This window comes from Epinephelus moara, chromosome 1 (genome assembly GCF_006386435.1).
Source record: "Epinephelus moara isolate mb chromosome 1, YSFRI_EMoa_1.0, whole genome shotgun sequence".
Lineage (NCBI taxonomy): Eukaryota > Metazoa > Chordata > Actinopteri > Perciformes > Serranidae > Epinephelus > Epinephelus moara.
In genome coordinates, this window is record NC_065506.1 from 140,697 (window position 1) to 162,984 (window position 22,288).

The 22,288-nt window shown below is 41.3% G+C and overlaps 2 protein-coding genes and 1 long non-coding RNA gene across 3 annotated transcripts in view; all 3 read right to left on the minus strand.

Annotated features, from left to right (window-relative positions):
• adamts17 (ADAM metallopeptidase with thrombospondin type 1 motif, 17) overlaps positions 1-22,288 on the minus strand; it is a 487,878-nt gene that overhangs the window by 89,031 nt on the left and 376,559 nt on the right. The window lies entirely within an intron of this gene.
• LOC126388756 (uncharacterized) lies at positions 392-1,558 on the minus strand. The gene is made up of 3 exons (XR_007569789.1): positions 1,457-1,558; positions 941-1,000; positions 392-533 (listed from the first exon to the last, which is right to left on the minus strand). It is a non-coding gene; the product is annotated as an uncharacterized LOC126388756 (long non-coding RNA).
• LOC126388464 (uncharacterized) lies at positions 2,018-4,680 on the minus strand. The gene is made up of 4 exons (XM_050041548.1): positions 3,849-4,680; positions 3,025-3,152; positions 2,322-2,729; positions 2,018-2,234 (listed from the first exon to the last, which is right to left on the minus strand). The coding sequence occupies exons 1-4, from the start codon at positions 3,886-3,888 to the stop codon at positions 2,145-2,147; spliced, it is 666 nt and encodes a 221-aa protein (XP_049897505.1). The 5' UTR covers positions 3,889-4,680; the 3' UTR covers positions 2,018-2,144.

A 22,288-nucleotide genomic window follows, 5' to 3' on the forward strand; every position in this document is an offset into this window, starting at 1 on the left:
CCAAAACATCATTGCTTACCTTTGTCCATTCTTATTGGGGGTTTCAGCGCCTTTTTCAGTGTTCCATACACCGAAAAACTGCACCTTCTGGCAAAAGTCATGCCATCTTCCTTTCAGTTCATCGATGAAGTTGGTATTATCCTTATCCAAAATGCGTTGAAGCTCCTCCATCACCTATGAAATATCAAATATACCAATACATACATTTGAATGAATCACTTAGGAGGAAATTGGTATATTATACATTGTGTGTGATACAATGATTTTAATCATGCACAGTCAATAATGACTTACATGTCCAATGTCCTTGAAACAAGGATATGCATCTAAAACCTTCTCGAGTCTGTCCTCCTCGCGAATGGTATTTGAATCAATGAATGCTCTTCTGGCAGCAAATTCCAAATCAAAGAGATGAGAGACATCCTGGTGGTTTGGATTTTTTCTTTTATACAAAGTTTGTAGGGTCTTGTAGTGCTTGGCCAAGGTTGCTGGACTGTAGGTGTCTGGACAGTCAACATCTGCAGGCTTGTTAGCTTTAAGACACAAAAATACATAATTAATATGCCTCAGTTTAAAAAAGTTCATCTCTTGTTGCATGACAAAAAAAAGTGTCAAAAAACTGCCATAAAAATCATACATTAATATTAGATTAAACTTTCATGGAGTTAAATATTTTAACAAATTTCAGCCCTGACCCTAACTACCAAATACCTCTTCATTTTTGGAATTTTAACCATTTAAATTCCATTTACATAATGCTAAAAGAAACCATCCAAAAATCAAATAATTCTCTGTGTACTAAATGCATGAGAACTACTTGCTCTAAGCTCATATGGTCATGCAATCACATACAACTGCATGTAGGCACACAAGTACACCCCTACAAAGATGCACACAGCCCCACTACACACACAGCCATGAGGCAGTTGGACGAACTCACTATTAGGACTGGACAGGGCAGAGGGTGCTTCTTCAAGTAGGCTTTGGGGTCCTCTTTTTCCTTAAACACATAACACAGACATACTTCTGTTAGGATAATGTACTTTAAGGATCATTTCGGTATTTTAACCTAAGCCAAAAATTAAATTAAATTAAAAAGAGCAAAAATGCCCCTAGTGAGACACGTTTTTTAAATACATAACATTTCATATGCAGGAGAGGTTACAGAAAGTAATATTGCCCAGTAGACAGATGCTGAATAGTACTGCTGCACTCAGCTGTTCAAAATGATAAAATACCAGCTTTTTATTAATACCGATGGCTTCATGCCAGATTTCTGTTAAAAGTTCATTTCTACAATAATTGAACAGGACAGATGTAGTGTAAATACCTATCCTCTGATGATACTTCTGTCATGTCAGGACTGTCATCTTGACCCAATAATGTGGATTTATTAGTTTATCGAAAATATAATTACTCACAAGGGCAAATATGAAAATTCAAAGTTGAAACTCACCTTCTAACCCAATTTCTTTACTGGCCGAGCCTGGGCTGCCACTTCCTTCTGTGGACTGATCCAGAATGATTGTTGAGTCGCTTGAATCTCTCTCTCTCTCTCNGGGTCATAAGGACAGAGGGATGTCGTATGCTGTAAAGCCCTGTGAGGCAAATTGTGATTTGTGATATTGGGCTTTATAAATAAAATTGATTGATTGATTGATTGATTGATTTCATCTGTGTCTGTTGGCGGCTCAAGATGGCGCCTCTTTGTAGAGCTGCAAAGATTAGTCAGTTAATCAATTAGTTGTCAACTACTAAATGATTCAATCCATCTGACAATATCTGTATAGCACTTTTTATACCAACAAAATGCAACACAGAGTGCTTCAGACAATAAAAACCAATACCCCCCACACACATACAAACAACACACACCAAGTCACCCAGTACATTGACACGATTGATCATTTTGAATCATTTTTCTTTTTTTTTTTAGTGTCCAAATATGATTTCAGCTTCTCAAATGTGAATATTTTCTAGCTTCTTTAGTCCTCTGACAGTGAAATGAATACCTTTAGGTCGTGGACCAAACAAGACTTTTGAGGACTTCACCTTGGACTTTTTATTAACCAAGCAACTGATCAATTAATCTGGAAAATAATTAACAGATTAATCTTTGATGAAAATAATGACAAGTTGCAGCCTCACCTCTTCGAATGTCTCCCATCTGTGGTTCTTTTTTGGGGGGATCTCACATTTTGCAATATTTTGTATAGTTGTGTGTACACAGTGACCTGCACAAAACATTTAATCAATTTTTTCAAATCACTACTAAAAATGTCCAACATGAAACAGTCATCAACTGGATACATTTCACTTACCCATGTAGGGAAGCCTTGGTCCTGCAGCATGGGGTAGTACAGTACTATTCTCTTTGCCATTGCTGTAATTTCTGGCTTTGATGGGTATCTGTGTGATTCTCCATCCCCTTTCGCCCTCAGGATTGCAATCATACTGGTCATGGTGTTTCGAATGAGCCGGCATCTGAGCTCCTTTGACATTTGGCAGTTGCGCTGTTCGTCTCTCTTCGACAACTCAAAGTACTGTTGTCGGACTTGCTCAAGTTCTGTGTCGATGTGCAATACATATTCTGGAAAGGATAACTTCACAACCTTTTCAGGGGTTGTGTACTTTGCAGGACTTGCGTTCACAGGAGTGGATGTCTGCCGCATGGGTGACTCATTAAAGGAGGAACTGCCTGACAATTTTGAGTGTTCTTGGCCAGATTCCTGTAAGATAAAAGATAATGAGCTACCACAAAAAGCAACATTTCTTTGTTTTCTGTGATAACAAAAACTGCAATGTAGCACTGACAGTTCTGCACAAGTATAAATAAGCAATCTGTTCCATTTTAGAGGTTAAATCGCTTCATCAAATAACTGAACACCTATCAATTAATCTAAACTTAACTGAACACACATGTAGACTACTATGGCTGTTCCAAAAACACTGTGCTGTTAACTCAATGTGCTGCTACCAACTTAAATAGGTGGTTAGTTTAGGCCACATCACTAAGAAACTGACCTCCTCCGATACACCATGACAGGCACGCCAGACTGCTTTTCTCCGTAAAAAGTTCTCCGGGCCCGGGAAAAGATCCCGCAAGTCTTCAGGAGACAGGGTGATCATCATTGCCTCAGTGATGTTTGCAGCTATGAAAACATTGGAAGACAAACATAGCAAGATGAAACAGTGTCCTAGAAATTAAACTGCATGATACTATTAGAATTTGATACTTCATTAGCTATTGCTAACCAGTTTAGTATAGAAATGTGCCTCCGCCATATTCCTGTCTGTGTCTGTGACCCCCGTTCAACCCACAACCAGCAGGATTCGCCTTTTGTTTCTGCTGCTGGTTGAAATCTGTATGCACAGCGTGCTCCTGAATGATTTCTTTTGCTCGCACAAAACTATTTTTAGTCGCAAATGCCAGTAAAATGCTCCCACAGTAGAGCTCTGTGGAAAACAAATCACTGTAGCATAAACAAATCTAGCCTACAAGTAAAAATAAATAAATAATAACTTTCACTGCTTAAAGATACTCAATAGCTCAGCTAATACTTGAAATGTCACTGGAAAACAAACCACTGCAGCAGCATATTGAGTCACCCTCTTGCAATTGGACTTTGAACTTATCCCACAGTAGTGGTACTGTGAGGTACTGTAGTACTATGGTACTCCAACATTATGGTATCATATGTACCATGGTGTTTTAATACCACGGTCTACCGTTGGTACCAGTATACAGTGCAACACTACTTCAGTTATGTGTAAACTAATTCAATTTACACACCTCTGCATTCATATGTTCATATAATACGTTAAAGAATAATATTTCCATACATTACCTCTTAAAGTCAACACTGCGACATCATCCAATTCTTCCATGCTGTTAGCTGACTGACTTAGCTAACTTAGCTAGTTAGCCCCGCTTACGTTAGCTCGCCTCGTGCCGCGCTTGCTGCCTCTGTTTGGTGGCAACTAAACACAAACATTGAAAACACATTGAAACATCGATAATATTCAAAGGGTGTGTGATGTGAACTACAAACTGAGCAGTGGATACAGCGTTTTAACTTACTTGAAATGAAACACGGGTTCCAGTCGGTTGGTCCCAAACCAAGTTCAAATCCAAGTCGATGTCATAACGTTAGTTTACGCCCACATTCTCATTTGCGGCAGCTAGGTGGCGGGTGTAACCATAGCAACGAGTTGTTTTACGGCAGTCTGAACTACACCACCTTGGCTACCCACCTGTGACCGTCTGTTTCCAACATGATTTGGCGTTGTTTCTTATGCTACATATTTGTGGCATTGACTCTGAAACAACTTTTGAGTCACATTAACACCATGCACAGTAGCAGCCCAGACTTTCGCGTGGTGTGTGGAATTGATGGCTGTCCGAGTGAGTACAGGATGTATAACTCCTTCTACTATCACGTAAAGCGGACACGCACGCATCATCTTCTCCAAGTTGAAGCGGCGGAGGCGGAAGGACCGACTCGACACAGTTTACCCGGAGCAGACGACCAAAGTAATGCAAGCCCTGTGCCTGAAGCGGAGGGCTCAAGCATCGCCATCCCAACGGTAAGTCGTACACAAGTCGTGACACAAGTACAAAACGGGCTGTGTCTGATCCGAGCACGTCCACTAAACGTGTTTGTTTTTGTCAATGACAGACTGGTTGTAATTTCAAGTGAAAGTAATAGCAGTGTTGAAATTAATGCGTTACTGTAATTCCACTACTAACGAGTAATCAAACCAGTTTCCTCCTTTATTAGCTTATTGGAATACAAGTTCAGTTCAAAGGCCTATAATAATGTTAATTTATTGGCAAGAGAGCAAGTGAAGGGTTACTATTTAGTATGTGTGTCAATCTTAACACTCATGAAGTACAGATTTTTTCTGATACTGTCAAAGTCATTGGTTTTTTTTACAGTTTTGTTTTTATTATTTGTTGTTTTTGTTGTTATTTTACATACTCAAAATAAAGACATCAATCAGTAAAAATATACCCATCTTATACCTTTTTATAGGAAGAAATCTAGCTAGCTAGATTACCTGGGTAGTTACTGTCAGATTGTCTGGTGGTGCTACCCACCAATGCCAATATTTTTTTCTGTTTTAATAGATATGTTTGTGGTTAACCTGTTTCAGAGTGAATTTCAAGAAGATGGAGAAGGTCGCATGAATGTTGACCTACCTAAACATGCAACTGCCTTTCTTCTTCAAGCCAGAGAAACCCATCGATTGACACAGGTAATTTATTTTCCAATTAATTGTATTTCATTTTTAGTAGCAAGCTTGAAAGCAATAAGCTTAAACTGCCCATCCACTATATTTACTGAGCATGAGCTAAGAATATTGACAACATAATACATACAACACTTACACTTTTATTTAGCACTGTCCACTTGTGACAACTGTAGACAAGGTCTTAAAGCTGCAGAAGGCAGTATTATTTCATTACCTCCGCCAAGGAGGTTATGTTTTCGCTGGCGTTGGTCTTTTTGTTTGTCTGCAAAATAACTCAAAAAGTTATGAACGGATTTTGATGAAATTTCCAGTAAAGGTGGATAATGGGACAAGGAACAGATGATAAAATTTTGGTGGTGATCGGTTGAAGCAAAGTTGATAAAATAATAAATAAAGTCTATGGTCTGACAGCCTCAGCAGCAATTAAGACGGTGAAAATAGCGCCATCTGGTGGCCGGAAAGCACGTATTGTTCTACTTGCTAAATATTGTTGTAATTCTAAAGTTGAAATTAATGTTCTGTGTTGGAAAAAGAAAGTGAAAAATACAAAAAAAACATATTATATTCTGTGTTGGTACAAAATAAAAACGAAATAAATAAATATACTAACTATCACTAAATAAATACCACTAACTATGTAACTGAAGGGTAAAGTGTTTCTGTGAGTTTGCGTGTTGACTGCATTTTTATATGAATTTTATAATGTAGTATTTTTTTTTTTTTTTTTTTTTTTTTTCTCCCCAGAGAGCTGTTAACCAAATGGTGAGTGGAGTCCAGCAGTATCAGGCCAACATGATTGAGAGACATTCTGGGGACCTGGATCAACTAAAGAGTGATGCAATGGGGGATATTTGACCAGTTTGTTGACCCTTTCAGTCAAATTGCTTCCACCCATTTGCAGGATAAGACCATCAAAGAACTGTTAGAACCAGCTGAACCAGAGATTGTTGCCGCAAAACAAACAGCATGTTACGTGAAACATGGAGACTCCAGAGTTCTTACCATTAAGGATCATTGTTTTCATTATATACCGTTGGTGAAAAGTTTGGAGCAGCTGTTATCACATCCAAGAATTATTGGAATGATTGACGAGAGGCCACAGCCACGCAAGGATGGATTTTTTCATGATTTCATTGATGGAGACATTTTTAACCCTCTGGTCCTGTTGGGCCATTTTATGGACTCTCCAGATTTTCATTTGGTTGTCATTTTGGCTGTGATCATGCTATAAAGTTCATAGGTTGCACAGAAGTCACTTTTCTACACCTTAAAATGCGCTGTATACAACATTGGGCCCTGTTCTCCTGTTATGGCCAAAAAAAGCCCCTATTGAAACCCACTGTAAAATGCAAAAAACACACATTTTTACCTGGTGGTTATTTTTTCCCAGAAAGATAATTTCTCGATTTTCATGGCATAATTCTCTAAAACAGGGAAAGTCAAAATATAGATTTCTGAGCAATTTTTGAAAATTGATTCCAGAATACCATTGTAGCAGCTTTGTGAAGAGACAGGCAGTGATGCTGGCCAAAACTCTCCTCCTCTGACATTTCTCACGCATTGTATTGAAGTAAAGGCTTTGATGGTTTCGTCCTCAACTTCCCCGCTAAGATGCGCGAGGGAGACCGCTGCAAGATTTGACGCTTTTTTCAAAACTCTGATCTAAAATATCAGATTACACCGCTTCCCCTCGGTCCATTGAGGTCAAATAAAAAGTATAATGATCTTTGAAATCCCCTCTTAGCGAGGTGTGCCCGTTGACAGCTTAATGTTACACAGAAAGTCACGTGATCAGGCCATTTCGCTGACGTCTCACCTAAAATTTACTGCGCATGCCCATATAAAATGAAAAAAACCCTCCAGCAAACTTTATGCAAACAAATCAGTGTGGACACTGTTCAAAGGCAGACATATGACGGTTCCAATAATAGTAGAAGTAAATCAGATTATTATTGTAATTTTTTATTTATTGCAATTTTTCAGCATTTTTTTTGACGATTTTAGCGCTCCATCATTAAAACAGGTCATGAAAGGGTTAATTTATAAATATATTGATGAAATAACACATCACACAATCAGAATACAAATGAAATTAAGCAAATATAAAAAAAAAATTTAATAAATATTTTTACTTTTACGTGGTGTCTGTTATCCAGAGGATCCAAAAAATGGCCACCAACAGGAGGACGTTAGTCATTTTTAACAGGACCTGAGGGTTAAGTCACACCCACTGTTTATGAAAGTTCCCACAGCATTGCAGTTAATTTTATATACAGATGAAATTAAGCTATGCAATCCTCTTGGATCCCGGGCAAACAAAAACAAATTGCTATTGATTTATTACACCTTAGGTAGCATCAGCCCTAAATACAGATCAAGACTTGCTGCCATTCGTCTGCTTGCCATGGTAAAATCAAAAGATCTTTCCCATTGTGGTATTGATGAGATATTTGAGAGGATTAACCGTGACTTCATGGAGCTGTGTGATGGTGTCCAGGTTGTCACTGCAGATGGTGAGAGGACAATTTATGGGGCACTCATATCTGTGTGCGGAGACACTCTAGCTCAGCATGAAGTGGCTGGTTTTAAGATAGGAGTGGAGTTTGCCTACAGTAAATGCAGGCACTGCGAATGCAACTTTGAAGACATGCAGAGGCAATTTAGTGGAGATTTGTTTGTTAAAAGGACAATGGCAAGTCATAACAGGCAATGTAATGACATTGAAAAGGCGAACACTGACTTTCTGAAAACAATCTAAAAATGACATATGGTATAAACAGGCGAAGCAAATTAACAGAATTTCCTCACTTTTATATAATCAATCAAACCCCACAAGACATCATGCATTTCATTCTTGAAGGTGTTGCCCCATATGAAATCAAATGTGTTTTAAAGCATCTTGTGCTTTCGGGGCATATGGACTTAGACACATTCAACAGTGCAATTATTTGTTTCCCTTATTCTCCTGTGGATGCAAGAGATAAGCCTTGCCCCATATCTGTAACTACACTGTCATCAAATGACAATAAATTGAAGCAGTCAGCTGGGCAGATGCTGGTTTTGTTAAAGATCCTGCCATTTCTCATTGACAAAATTGGAGAAAATGATTACACACAAATGATACTTAAGTTGTTAGAGATAGTCAAAATTCTGTTTTCACCTATTATTGCTCTCTCAACTCTTTCAAGGCTGAAGCTTTTAATAGAGTAACATTTAAAACATTTCAAACAACTGTTTCCAGATGCAAATATTATACCTAAACAGCATTACTTGCTGCATCTTCCTTCTCAGATTAAGGCACTTGGTCCTTCAGTGAGACATATGTGTATGCGCTTTGAGTCAAAGCATTGCTTTTTTAAGCAGTGGGCTTTGAAAAGTAGTTTTAAAAATATATGCAAGTCTCTTGTGAAGCATAACCAACGTTATGAATGCAGTCAGAATGTGCACAAGAAGCATCCAATTTGTTCAAGTGAAGTTGACATGGGCCTAGCCTCTGGGGTGAAAACAGTCTTATCATCCTACACCTCTGAAAAAAAGTCTCCCCATAGCCCAGTTCCACCGTGTCCGCCGTATATGCAGCTCTGACAAGGATTTTAAAGAAAAAGCTACAGACTTAAAAGACAGGTTCCTCACGAGAGGCTACAAAGAGGAGTGGGTAACACAGGCTTCCAACCACTTTGCTGAGTCCACACAAGCTAACTCTTCACTGCAAAAACTCAAAATCTTGCTAAGTATAATTTTCTAATTTCTAGTCAAAATATCTTATCACACTTAATACAAGACATAATCACCTAAAGAGTAACATTTAAGTTAGATATAGGAGCTTGTTTTTAGATGGTGCATCTTGAATATCTTGTTAAGTGAAATAGTCTTGAAAAAATCTTGTTTTGAGTCATATCTCAGATAAAACAAGCTTTTTTGACATGTCATAAGGTTTTTAAGCTGCTGTATTATTTGTAAAAGATGAATCGTCTTGTTTCAAGAAATACACTTAACTTGAATTGAGACAACAAATCTGCTTTATTGAAAATTGCTATTTTTCTTACAGATCCATCAAACCATGTCCATGTGATATGTAAAAAAGACAGAAGCAAAAGCTGGAATTAAATTTCCTTCTCTGTTCTGTTACACTCTGGACAGACTGCAACACATTATTCCAAAAATAAGAAGTAAAAATACATACTTAATTGTTTGTTACTGCTTAAAAAAGTACAAATAGCCAAAATACCCACACTCAATACAGACTTAAGAATGATGTTTGATGATGTCTGTGAGATCATACTTCAGTGGAATGTACTTGCTATTATTGAAATTTACATAGTAGTATAGTGTATAATCAACAAGCTTTTGAACATCAACGAAAATGTTGGCTTGAGCTAGGGAGGGAACTTCTACCTCGTAAGATAAATAATAATCATTCCACCCAACTGTAGAGAGAGGTTGGCATTCAAAACAATACACTGACGAATTTAAAACATAGATGTTATTCACAAATGCAAACTCTGAAGTATCACTGATGACATTAGAAATAACCAAAGATTTTCCACATGTATGCTTATTTCCATGTTGCATAATCCACTGTACCGAAACTATACGTTCAACATGCTCCATTCCTAAGAAGTCTTTAATCTTTCCTTCCACATAGTGAACATTTTTCACCTCAGAGGCTAGGCCCATGTCAACTTCACTTGAACAAATTGGATGCTTCTTGTGCACATTCTGACTGCATTCATAAAGTTGGTTATGCTTCACAAGAGACTTGCAGATATTTTTAAAACTACTACCCATAGCCCAGGTCCACCGTGTCCGCCGTATATGCATCTCTGACAAGGATTTTAAAGAAAAAGCTACAGACTTAAAAGACAGGTTCCTCACGAGAGGCTACAAAGAGGAGTGGGTAACACAGGCTTCCAACTGCTTTGCTGAGTCCACACAAGCTAACTCTTTGAACAACAAAGCAAAACAGCAGACAAAATACTCACCTGTGCCATTCCATACTCACCTATATCTCATGACATTTCCAGCCTGGTTAAAAAACATTGGCATGTGATAGCCACAGACTCCTCCCTGAAAAGACAGCTGGACGAACCACCTCGTGTTGTGCTCAAACGACCCCCTAACCTCAGGAACATGCTTGTAAGGGCTGATTGCCCTTCTCCTCCTCCATCTACCTTTGTCCTGAGTCCAACTGAACCTGGTAGCTACAAATGGGGCAACTGCCAGCAATGCAACTTCACCCACAAAACAAAAACTTTTTACCACCCACACACTGGTAAGGTTCTCAAAGTAAAAGGTGTAATTTCCTGTAAGACCAGTAATGGTATAGTGCCTCTGCGGCCTTGCTTACATTGGCAAGACCTCCAGACCTCTGAAGAATAGAATCTCAGCACAGAAGTACCATCAAAAATCATGATCAGTAAAGTCCAGCTGCCTGTCATTTTAATTTCATGAACCATCCTGTCGCTTCTCTTACCTACATTGAGCATGTTCAACCTCCACAGCGAGAGGGGGACATTAACAATCTGCTTCTGAAACGTGAACTGTTTTGGATATACACTCTGAACACTTTGTCATCCAAAGGCCTTAATGAAGAATGTGACATGAGACCCTTTCTCTAAACTGTTCTAACTCTGCTGGTCTACATGTATTTCTGCTTTTACTGTATACTTACACTAATACTTACTAATAATACTGCTGTGCCCTTGCTGCTCATTGATGTGCATTTGTTTCCATTTATTGCAAGAGGCACCTCTTTTAGCATGTTTGATGCTGTATGACGGTCCTACCTGATGTTTTTGTACTCAGATTGCTTCAAGTGTGTTTATATTTTTACAATTGTGTACCATGTTGCATCTTCGTGGTATTTATGTCTCTACACTCACTAGGTGTATGTGTTGGTATATAGTCGAGTGTGTATATCGCTATATTATTGTTGTTTTCTACACTTTGTATAATTAATGTGGAAGTGGCATCAGCTGTTTTTGATCATGTGACCACTTACCTATTTAAAGATGGCGTCTCCCATTGTTCTGTATGACCTGATGAAGAGTGGTAGCTCGAAACGTCGTCATTTCACTCAGTGAATAAATTGCACTGAAGAGGAGCCCTGCAGTGTGCGAGCCTTTCTTTACCTGCTAAGTTATTCCTCAAACCATCCCCTGGACCTTCTCTACAGGCAGCAGTTGCCATTTCCAAGCCAAAAGACAGACTACAGTTGTGGATGTGTGTTGGGGCTGAATAAACTATGTTAGACATTTTACTGACTTCTGAATCACATTTTAGGATGCTATATGACTGAGTTTGTCCGAGTATTAAACTGAGCAGTCAATTAAATTAAATGAAATTCACTCGTACTCGTACTCGTCGTCCTCCGCTTATCCGGGTCCGGGTTATGGGGGCCGCAGCCTCAGCAAAGAAGCCCAGACATACTTCTCTCCAGCCACCTCCATCAGCTCTTCCGAGGGAACCCCGAGGCGTTCCCAGGCCAGCCGGGCCCCGAGGTCTCCTCCCGGTTGGACATGCCCGAAACACCTCCCAAGGGAGGCGTCCAGGAGGCATCCTTACCAGATGCCCGAACCACCTCAGCTGGCTCCTCTCGATGTGGAGGAGCAGCGGCTCTACTCCGAGTCCCTCCCGGATGTCTGAGCTCCTCAACCTATCTCTAAGGCTGAGCCCAGCCACCCTGCGGAGGAAACTCATTTCGGCCGCTTGTACTCGCAATCTTGTTCTTTCGGTCACTACCCAGAGCTCGTGACCATAGGTGAGGGTTGGAACGTAGATCAACCGGTAAATTGAGAGCTTCGCTTTCTGGCTAAGCTCCCTTTTCACCACAACGGACCGGTTAAGCGCCCGCATCACTGCTGACGCCCCACCCGTCAGCTGCTTCTGGAGACCCACAGACCAACCATGCCCTGTAGGCCTCCTTCTTCAGCCTGACTGGCCCCCGCGGCCTTGCGGCCACAGCTCGCAACAGCTGCCTTGACAATGGCAGAGCGGAACAAGGCCCATTCGGACTCAATGTCCCCCTCTGCCCTCGGGACGCGGTCAAAGCTCTCCCGGAGGTGGGAGTTGAAGATCATCTTGAAAGGTTCTTCCGCCAGGCGTTCCCAGCAGACCGTCACTGCTCGTTTGGGCCTGCCAGGTCTGCGCGGCGTCCTCCCCTGCCACCTGATCCAACTCACCACCAGGTGGTGATCAGTTGACAGCTCTGCTCCTCTCTTCACCCGAGTGTCCAGAACATATGGTCGCAGGTCAAATGATACGACTACAAAGTCAATCATTGACCTGCGACCTAGGCTGTCCTAGTGCCATGTGCACCGATGGACATCCTTTTGCTCGAACATGGTGTTAGTTATGGCCAAACTGCGACCCACACAGAAGTCCAATAACTGCACACCACTCGGGTTCAGATCGGGCAGGCCGTTCCTCCCAATCACGCCCCTCCAGGTCCTGCTGTCATTACCCACGTGAGCGTTGAAGTCCCCCAGCAGGACAATGGAGTCCCCGGTCGGGGCACTGTCCAGCACCTGTCCCAGGGACTTCAGAAAGGGCGGGTACTCTGAACTGCTGTTCGGCGCATAAGCGCAGACAACAGTCAGGACCCGTTCCCCGACCCGAAGGCGCAGGGACGCAACCCTTTCGTCCACTGGGGTGAACCCCAACGTACAGGCAGAGAGTCTGGGGGCTATCAGAAAGCCCACCCCGGCCCTCCGCCTCTCACCTGGAGCAACTCCAGCAAAGGAGGGAGTCCAACCCCTCTCAAGGACTTGGGTTCCAGAGCCGGAACTATGTGTCAAGGTGAGGCCGACTATATCTAGCCGGTAGCGCTCAACCTCTTCCACAAGCTCCGGCTCCTTCCCCGCCAGAGAGGTGACATTCCATGTCCCAAGAGCCAACTTCCGTAGCCGAGGATCAGACCACCAAGGCCCCCGCCTTGGTCTGCTGCCCGATCCACACTGCACCAAACCCTTCTGGATCCCTCTGTGGGTGGTGGGCCTGCAGGGGGACGAGCCCATGTAGCTGGTTTGGGCTGGGCCCGGCCAGACCCCATGGGCGAAGGCCCGGCCACTAGGCACTCGCCAACGGGCCCCAGCCCCAGGCCTGGCTCCAGGGCGGGGCCCCGGTAACCCTCTGGGCCGGGTACGCCAACTCTTGTTATTTTCCATCATGAAGGGTGTTTTGAACCGTTCTTCGTCTGACCCTTCGCCCAAAACCAATCTGCCATGGGAAACCCTACCAGGGGCGAAATGCCCCCGACAACACAGCTCCTAGGGTCATTAGGGCACTCAAATTCCTCCACCACGATAAGGTGACGGTTCTCAATTCAATTCAATTCAATTCAATTCAATTCAATTTTATTTATAAAGCCCAATATCACAAATCACAATTTGCCTCAAAGGGGTTTAGAGCATATGACACCCCTCTGTCCTATGAACCCTCATAGCGGATAAGGCAAAACTCCCCCCGAAAAACCCTTTGATGGGAAAAAAATGGTAGAAACCTCAGGAAGAGACACTGTGGAGGGAACCCTCTTCCAGGATAGACAGACATGCAATACAAGTCGTACAGAGCAGATCAACATAATAATCCATATGACAAAATGATACATAATGAGAGACAAAGAGCGTGAAATTGAGACAGAGAGAGACAGAGAGAGATGCAGGGCAGACAGCAATGATAATAACTTACAACAACATTAATTTTAGTAATAATATTATAATAATAATAACAGTAATTGTAGTAGCATATGTTGTTAGTATATATTAACATATGATAGTATATGTATGTGACAATAATAATCATATGTGTATAAAAATAGTAGAGGTATGACTAATCAGTCTCAGTCTGTAGTTTTGACACTAGGGATGTGCGTGATAAGTGGTCTAAATGATTAAATGTCTGCCCTCTTGCTAGTTGGCACCAGAAGTATTAGTCGGTTAAACCAATTAGTGTTTTATTCATGTACAAGGCTGCTTAACTGTCATGCAGCCACCCGCCACTAGTGGGGGCTACAGAACTGTCAGACAGCAGTCCCCCTCCCCATGATAATGCTCGAGTAGACTGGAGTTTTAAAACAGCACAGTGGGAAACTGAAAAGATGTCCTCCCACAACACCAGTGCAGTTTAGCGGTACTTTGACCTAGAAACTGAAAACAAGGTAGCATGTAGGTTGTGTCAGAATAATGATGCAAAGTACCACGCATTTCAGTGGCAAATTGTCAATGTCACATGCTGTTATATTTTTTTAAGTGAGTTTTGTCATTTTTTAGAGGTCAGTGTGCCAGGTTTACCTTGGATAGTGCAGAGAGCCTCACAATTCAGCAGAAATGTGTTCATTTTAGATCTTGTTTTAATTGATTAATTTTATGTGACCTTTTGTTGGTTAATGTGTCAGGTTTACATTTAAATCAAATGGGGTCCATATCTCACAATTCTGCAGAAATTTATTTATTTTAGATGTTTTATTTGTTTAATTTCACATTCATATTGAATGGTGCATAGCACTTCGCAATTCAGCAGCAATTTATCTTTTTTTTGATATATTGTATTATTTGTCAACATTAAGTGAGTTTTTGTCAGATAATGTGCAGGGTTTACATTCATACTGCACGGCGCAAAATGCCTCTCATTTCAGCTGAAATGTAATTATAATTAGGGGCCGGGCAGCCTAAGCTGCCAGGACCCTATTGTTATCCTGCATCTTCTTCTTCTTCTTCTTCTTCTTCTGAGGAAATCCTACTTCCCATGCGCGAAAAATCACCAAACTTTGCACAAAGGTGCATGCCAGATTGCCTCAGCTGCAAAAACAGGCCAATAGTCCTGATGGTGGCGCTACAGCAAGCCTCTAAAGTTCAAAAGTTTGAAAATTCACAACAAATCAACCATATGTGCTACAGATTTGCAACTTTCACCAAAATGTAGCCCTAATACTGAAGAAACTTTTGTACATTTAAACCTATTGCAAATTATGAAGTCAGTTAACTCTGTTTTTTTTAAAAAACTGTAAAACTTATTAAACCTATCTCCTCCCACAATTTTTGCTCAATTGACACCAAACTTGCTACAGAGCATCTTCAGACTGTCCTACACGAACGATCCACACAGATTTTTGATTTATCGAAAATGATGTTTGACTTAATGTTTGACTGTAAACGGTATTGTAAACATATTCTTGCAAATTCTTGCTAAATACATTTTCAATGTTCATTAAAAAAAAATGTCAAAATTTTGGAGTCATGGCAGATGATGTTTGGAAAATATTAGAATTTTAACTCAAAAACTGAATTTTTTACAGCATTTTGAATTTAGCTTTCATGCGAACAATTGGAGTCAATGCAAAAATGGTATTTTTAAACCTCAGTTTTTCACTTATGGAGCCAATAAATCATTGTTAAAAACAAATTACCAACATCTCTATGCTGTCTAGATGCAATTTGTGTATTTTCTGAATTTTTGACAGCCGTTTGAAATCTGCCTTTACACACTAACAGCTGCTGTCTTGCACACGGGTGACTGGCTTAGTCAATTTGTGAAGCTACATGTGACATTTCCATTTGCCAGTTAGCTCAGTGAGATAGAGGGTGGTTCTTGGTGTTAAAGATTGTGAGTTCAAGCCTCAGCTCGTGCAACATTTCCATATGAGAAATCTACCCAAACTTTTCATAAAGGTCCAGTCCCATGCCAGATGTCCTCAACTGGAAACACAAGACAATAGTCCTGATGGTGGCGCTACAGCAAGCCTCTAAACTTCAAAACTTTGAAAATGCATAACAAATCAACCATATGTGCTACAGCTTTGGAACTGTGGCTGCATCCCAAGTCTCTTAATTGTATACTGCTAACTCCTAACTCTTGACTTGAACCGGAAGTCGTTCAAGGTCCGCCATCTTTAAGGCCGTCTCATGTCTCTTATTCCTGCCAGTAAGGAGTCAGAGTTAGATTTAGGAGGGATCTTTTAGGTGCAATGATTAAGGAAACACGAGAGGTTCCTAACAGGAAGTCTTTTTCAGCTTGAGGCTCTGACGTATAAATACCCACCCCCTACATCTGGCTCATTTGAACAAGATGGCGGAGAAACAGCGCAACCCTACATCTGGCTCATTTGAACAAGATGGCGGAGAAACAGCGCAAGTGTACCCGTTACATGCATTATTTGCAATGAAACGCTGTAATTCACATGCCTACGTGACTACAAAGCAGGGGCAGCTGGCCAATAGACGGCAATAGGGTGCCGCCCCTCCTCGAGCCACAAAAGAAAAGAAAGATGATAATAAATGTATGATTATCATCATCATTATTGTCATATATACACACAATATATTAATTATTCTGATCATTTTCACTTGAAACAGCTCGTCCTGCCTCTGAATATCCAATCAGATGCAGTGTGAAGTCACGTTCCGGCCCTTTGGGGCGATATCAGCCTGGCTGGAAATCGCCCCGACTCACTCTCATAGACTTCCATGTAAAATGCTTTTTTTTCTAAATGCAGGCACTCCAATGCAATCTCTATGGGTTCCGGGAGGGCTTGCCCCAACGTGTTTTCGTCATACATAAACCACCAAGTATCATTCATGTGCTCCTCGGATGGTCCGATTTCCCATGTCGGGAAGTCGTTCTTACTTCATTGTGTGTTCATGAGCGTTTAGGTGGTAATGTGGAGACATCATGGACATTACAAAGAAGATGTGTTGTATCTTATCACTCAAAATGTTTAAAAAACACGTCGTCAACCATTTCCACTGAATTATTGCTTTACGGTCGGAAACTCATTTTTCCGATTATTCCGACATCACATGAGGCAGCGCCACTGCGCAGCGGTCACATCCAAGATCAACATGGCTAACGTTTCCAGCTGATCCAAGAGGTTTTTTAACCATATAGGTTAAAAAGGAACGACACACAGTGTGCCCAAATTCACACCTGTTCGTTCCTCTCTATGGATTTTCTCCGCGACCCTTAGCGAGAAGCCATGCATATCACGTGAAACTGCATTACTGCAGCTTTGTCGGACACTTGTCGTTAGTCCAGTGTTTTCACAGCGAAAAAAAAATGATAAAGTTACACTAAAATTATGTATAACAGAGCTTTCATACAGCTTTGCACACATATTACTCTTGGATGGATTACTCGCGAACGCAGGGTCGCACAGAAATGCCACACATATCACATGAAAGCAGGAGCAGAGCTTTCATGTGATACCACACACATCATTGTGCTGTCATCCCATCATGCTATACATACAGATCAATTGTCTACAAAATGAAAACCTGGCGAATTTCTTTCCAATCCATTATACAGTTCTTGTAATCAGTCACTTCATATAGTGAGGAATATCGTATCTTACCACGTCTTAGGTTTGCGTGTGTTTCTCCCTGTCTATCCACATTTGTAGTATGGCTTTCAAGATGCAAATATCTCCATATTGTCCAGTTGACACTCCATCAAACTTTGTATGACAAGACCAGCCACTTTACCTTTGCGCACCCAGACAACTGAGGCCTAATTATGCATGCATAACAGGGCAGTAGTCACCATATACATTGAGGGGGACATGTGTCCCCCCAATGCCCAAAATGTCCCCCCAATATATAACTGAAACTGAAAAACAATAACAAAAAATGTTCAGGTCAGGTCAAAGAGCAGTGATACTATGTGATGTGCATTGTATTACATTGTAGGGTATGCCTGCATTTATTTCTTTAATCAGATCACAAAATTAATTTCCATTTTTGTTTGTTGTTTTCTGATTAAGACTGACAGTGACTCAGTGAATACCTTACTCAATTTTATTTGATTAATGGTAAAACAGGTCTCTGTTTACATTCAAAGGTATTTGTGTGGGCAAACTGATGAAAATTAGTCTGTTGATGACCACAGTGGATTGTTCAGTCATTGCAGAGCCAAATTAATTCAAATTTACCCATTGAACGGGTCACCTCAGCCATCATCACAACAGTTGCCCCCCCTGAGAAATTTGGCAGGAGCTGCCACTGCTACAAAGAGTAACGTTAATGATATTTCGTGCAAGACTGTCATGTTGTAATTAAGTTTATTTCATTTGCAATCCGTTGCGTTGTTCAGCGGACTGTCGGTGATGTGTGGCTGTTAAATGTGCAGCTGCTCATGTCCAGAACCACACGTGTTGATATAACACCAGGCACACACACACACGAACACACACACACACACACACACACACACACACACACAAACACATTTGCCCATCATTAATTGTCCTGCGTGTCATGTGAGTGGAATGTTTAATAGCTTGTAGGTAATATTAATTAGCCTATTAATATTAATATTAATTAATATTATTACTTTCATCAATGTTGTTGTAAGCTACTGTCATTACCATCTGTCCTGCATCTCTCTCTGTCTCTCTTTCTGTCTCATTGTGTCATACGGATTACTGTTAATTTATCATGTTGATCTGTTCTGTACGACATCTATTGCACGTCTGTCTCCTGCCTGGAAGAGGGATCCCTCCTCAGTTGCTCTTCCTGAGGTTTCTACCGTTTTTTCCCCGTTAAAGGGTCTTTTTTGCAGAGTTTTTCCTGATCAGCTGTGAGGGTCCTAAGGACAGAGGGATGTCGTATGCTGTAAAGCCCTGTGAGGCAAACTGTGGGGGGGGGACTTTGATCAGCGAATATAATGTGACTTGGGATGTGCGCCAAACGCTGGTTCCGTTATGCAGCAGATCCAGCTGTGCCGCCCATAGGTCCCGCCGTCATCAGAAAAGGACGTTGCTTTACGTGACGCTTCAGAGTAAGGCCGTCTCATGTCTCAAATCAGCAATCCTCACTCCTAATTCCTGACTCCTTAAATGTTTTCCTAAGTGGGAGGGACTAAACAGGTGGCTAGATAAGGTGGTTAGCAGTAATTTTAAGAGACTTGGGATGCAGCCTTTCACTTTGAAATTTGCTTTTCCATGGCATGGATGGCTACTGTCTGGCACCTTGATGCTTGGCTTAGTCAATTTGTGAAGCCACACATGAACTGTCATTTGCCAGTTAGCTCAGTGAGATAGAAGACAAGACCTCAGTCTCAGAAGTTGTGAGTTCAAGCCTCAGCTAAGGCAGAATGGACATTCTAATGTGAAGCAGAATGGACATTCTAATGTGAAAGTCCTATGTTCAGGCATCATACTATGTGGATTAGAGACTACTAAGGTTAAAATAATTATGATCCAGGCACTTTCGCGGAGAGACAAATACTCTTTATCAACACTTTTCCCTGTTATCCCTTGTCTCTTTTCCCTGTTTATTTGGCTTAGCTATCAGTCAATATGCAGAGTCTATCCAATAGCTACTTTTACATTTTAAAAAATGTTTTCATCTTTGTCACCATGGATAATGTTTAGCTTTAAGCTAGATCAGGCCAGTTTGTTCATAATTGCTAATAATGGTAGTGTTTTTTTTCTGCTTAGCCTAATTTTATTTTATTTGTGCAGTTTTGCTGCTGAAAGGTAATGTTGATTTCCTTTTAAAATGAAGCTGTAATGGTGCACTCACAATTTTACAAATAGGCCTATCTCTGCTATGAATCATTTCATTATTATATATATATATATCATTCATTCCAGTTATTTTCTATGTTAAAATGTTTGTCGATAAAATTATGTAAAATTCATATTACCTTTCCCCAGTTCCAATCTGGCATCCACAAACGTCTCACTTTGTCTGACTAAAGGTCCAAAATCATGATAAAGCAAGATTTGAGGAGGATATCCTCAAATCTGCGAAGGTAACTCCAACACTGATGCCTGAAACAATCAATCCATCTTGAAATAGTTGTGGATTAATTATGTGTTTGACTTACTGATTTACTGACTAATCATTGCAGCTGTAGAATTCCTATAATGAGCTAGAAGAAGTTTTAAGCATATATACCGCAGAGCTGTCTCTTGCTAATTAGCTCAATGAGATAGAGCATAATCTCTTATGCTTAGAATGCCACCTTTTTTTCATCTTCCTACACTCTGCTTGTTGCTCAGAATTGCCTAATTTTGCCTAAAATTGCCTGGCCCCGACCATTGCTGCGCAGCAGCTATAATTTAGATGTTGTTTTATCAACTTTAAAGGGAATGGCTATCATTTTTTGTCAGATAATCTGCAAGGTTCAATGTGCCCCACATTTCAGAGGCAATTTATTTACATGAGATGTTATTTTAGTGCTTAACTTTCATATTTCACATTCGGCGCAAAGTGTCTTGTACTTCAGTGGCATTTAAAATCTGACATGGTTGTTGAAGATTGTGATTAAAGGCTTCAAAGGGCTTTTAATGCACAAATCTTTTTGGGACAATGTTTCAAATACTAAACAATAAATTGTGCTAATCAATTGACTGTTTTCTGAGTATTTTCCTTTTTGTAGACTAGTAGACTAGTCTTTACTAAATGTTTTCATTTAGTTGGGCGAGGAGTAACAAGGAGAAGGAAACAGCTTGCATGAAAAGAATGTGTCCCTGGTATACCTGGGTTATGTGGTAACAGGGTCAAACAGCCGGTTATGTAAATGTAACCAAACTTTTTTTTGTTTTGTTCTGATTTAGACTACAGACACAGTGCGGCCCACAGATAACTGCCTCTCTCATCCACCTACAGTAAAACACTCCAAGAAATGCAGATAACACACACACCCACACACACAGCCAGTGCATGCATCTTACATGAGAAACACTTGGGGACAGCTCTGGGTTTAGCCATCACACAGGTAGATATCCTTTTACACTGCCTAGTAGTGACTGGAGGACAAGATAAGGAAAGGAAGAGAGGTCATGTGCCCCGTGAACCACACCAGCATGAGCATGCATGTGTGCACACAGATGTACAAGCACCCATTGCTATTTTTATTCCACCAATTTTTTTTTTGTTTTTTAAGTATCAAACTTTCCTTTTTTATGTGTCTGTGGCCCTCTCTATCACTCTGGGCTCTAGTTTCACAGATCGGGCGAGGCGGGGGCGCAGCGCACCTGCGCTTCGCCAACTGGGTGTGGCCAGGCGGATTTTGCAAGTTTGGCACACCGTGCGCGCTGGCGCAGCTACTCCTCTTTTCCACCTCCGTCCGTCCCACCTGCGCAAGTCGGAAAGAGGGAGGAGAGAAGGCGTGGAGTGGGTTTTACACAGCCCATTCACATCACACCAATGAAATGAGCCCCTCTCCTCGCCCTTAAATGCGCCACGCGAAGGTGTAATGAGAGTTTATTCAATTTGCCATGGCAGAAGAGAGCAGCACGTCAGACAGCCAAACTTCTCCCAGGAGGAAACTGATGTTTTGGTCCGGGAGGTCCAAGCTTGCAGTGTCCAAATATACGGAACTGCGAGCAGACCTCCACAGGCCTGATGATGCAAAGGTAGCCTGGGAGGAGGTCACCACAATTGTAAATCAATGTTGCGTTTCTCTCGTGCACGCGTGCTTTCTCTTTCTCTCTCACAGTCTCACTCTGTTTCTTTTCTTTTGACTTTTCTAAGATGGCAGATGCTAAATATATACTCCCTATCTGATGCTGTGGCTGTTTGTGGTTGGCTGATAGGGATGTGAACTCATTAGTTTGCAGCTGTGTTAATCAAATCAGGTTGGGTTTCCATTACGCATGCCAAACGTGCCAAATGGTGCCAATCCCCTTTGATCTGACATCAGATGTGACGGGACAGTCGATATAGAGATACATTTATGTGCTGATTGCAGATAGTTGCATTGAATAGTGGTTTTTGTGGGTATTTATTGCATCGTTAATGTGCCTGACATTCTGGAAAACTGCCTGTGAGGTTTTGGTGACATGTGCGCACTGTCCACCGGTCAGCCAAACTTCGGCTTACACCGGCTGCGCTCCGCCTGCGTTGACAGTAGACCTGGTTTCAGCTGGCGAGCTTTTAGTGCACCTTCGGCGAAGCCTTTTGGCACGAAACTGTCACTGCTCCAAGCTGGATCTGTCGACACTTCCCCCCGCTGCATCGCCACACCCATCTCAGCGCACCTCGGTCTGCCAAACTACCAAACTGAGCGCGCCTCGGGTTATGCTGCTCGA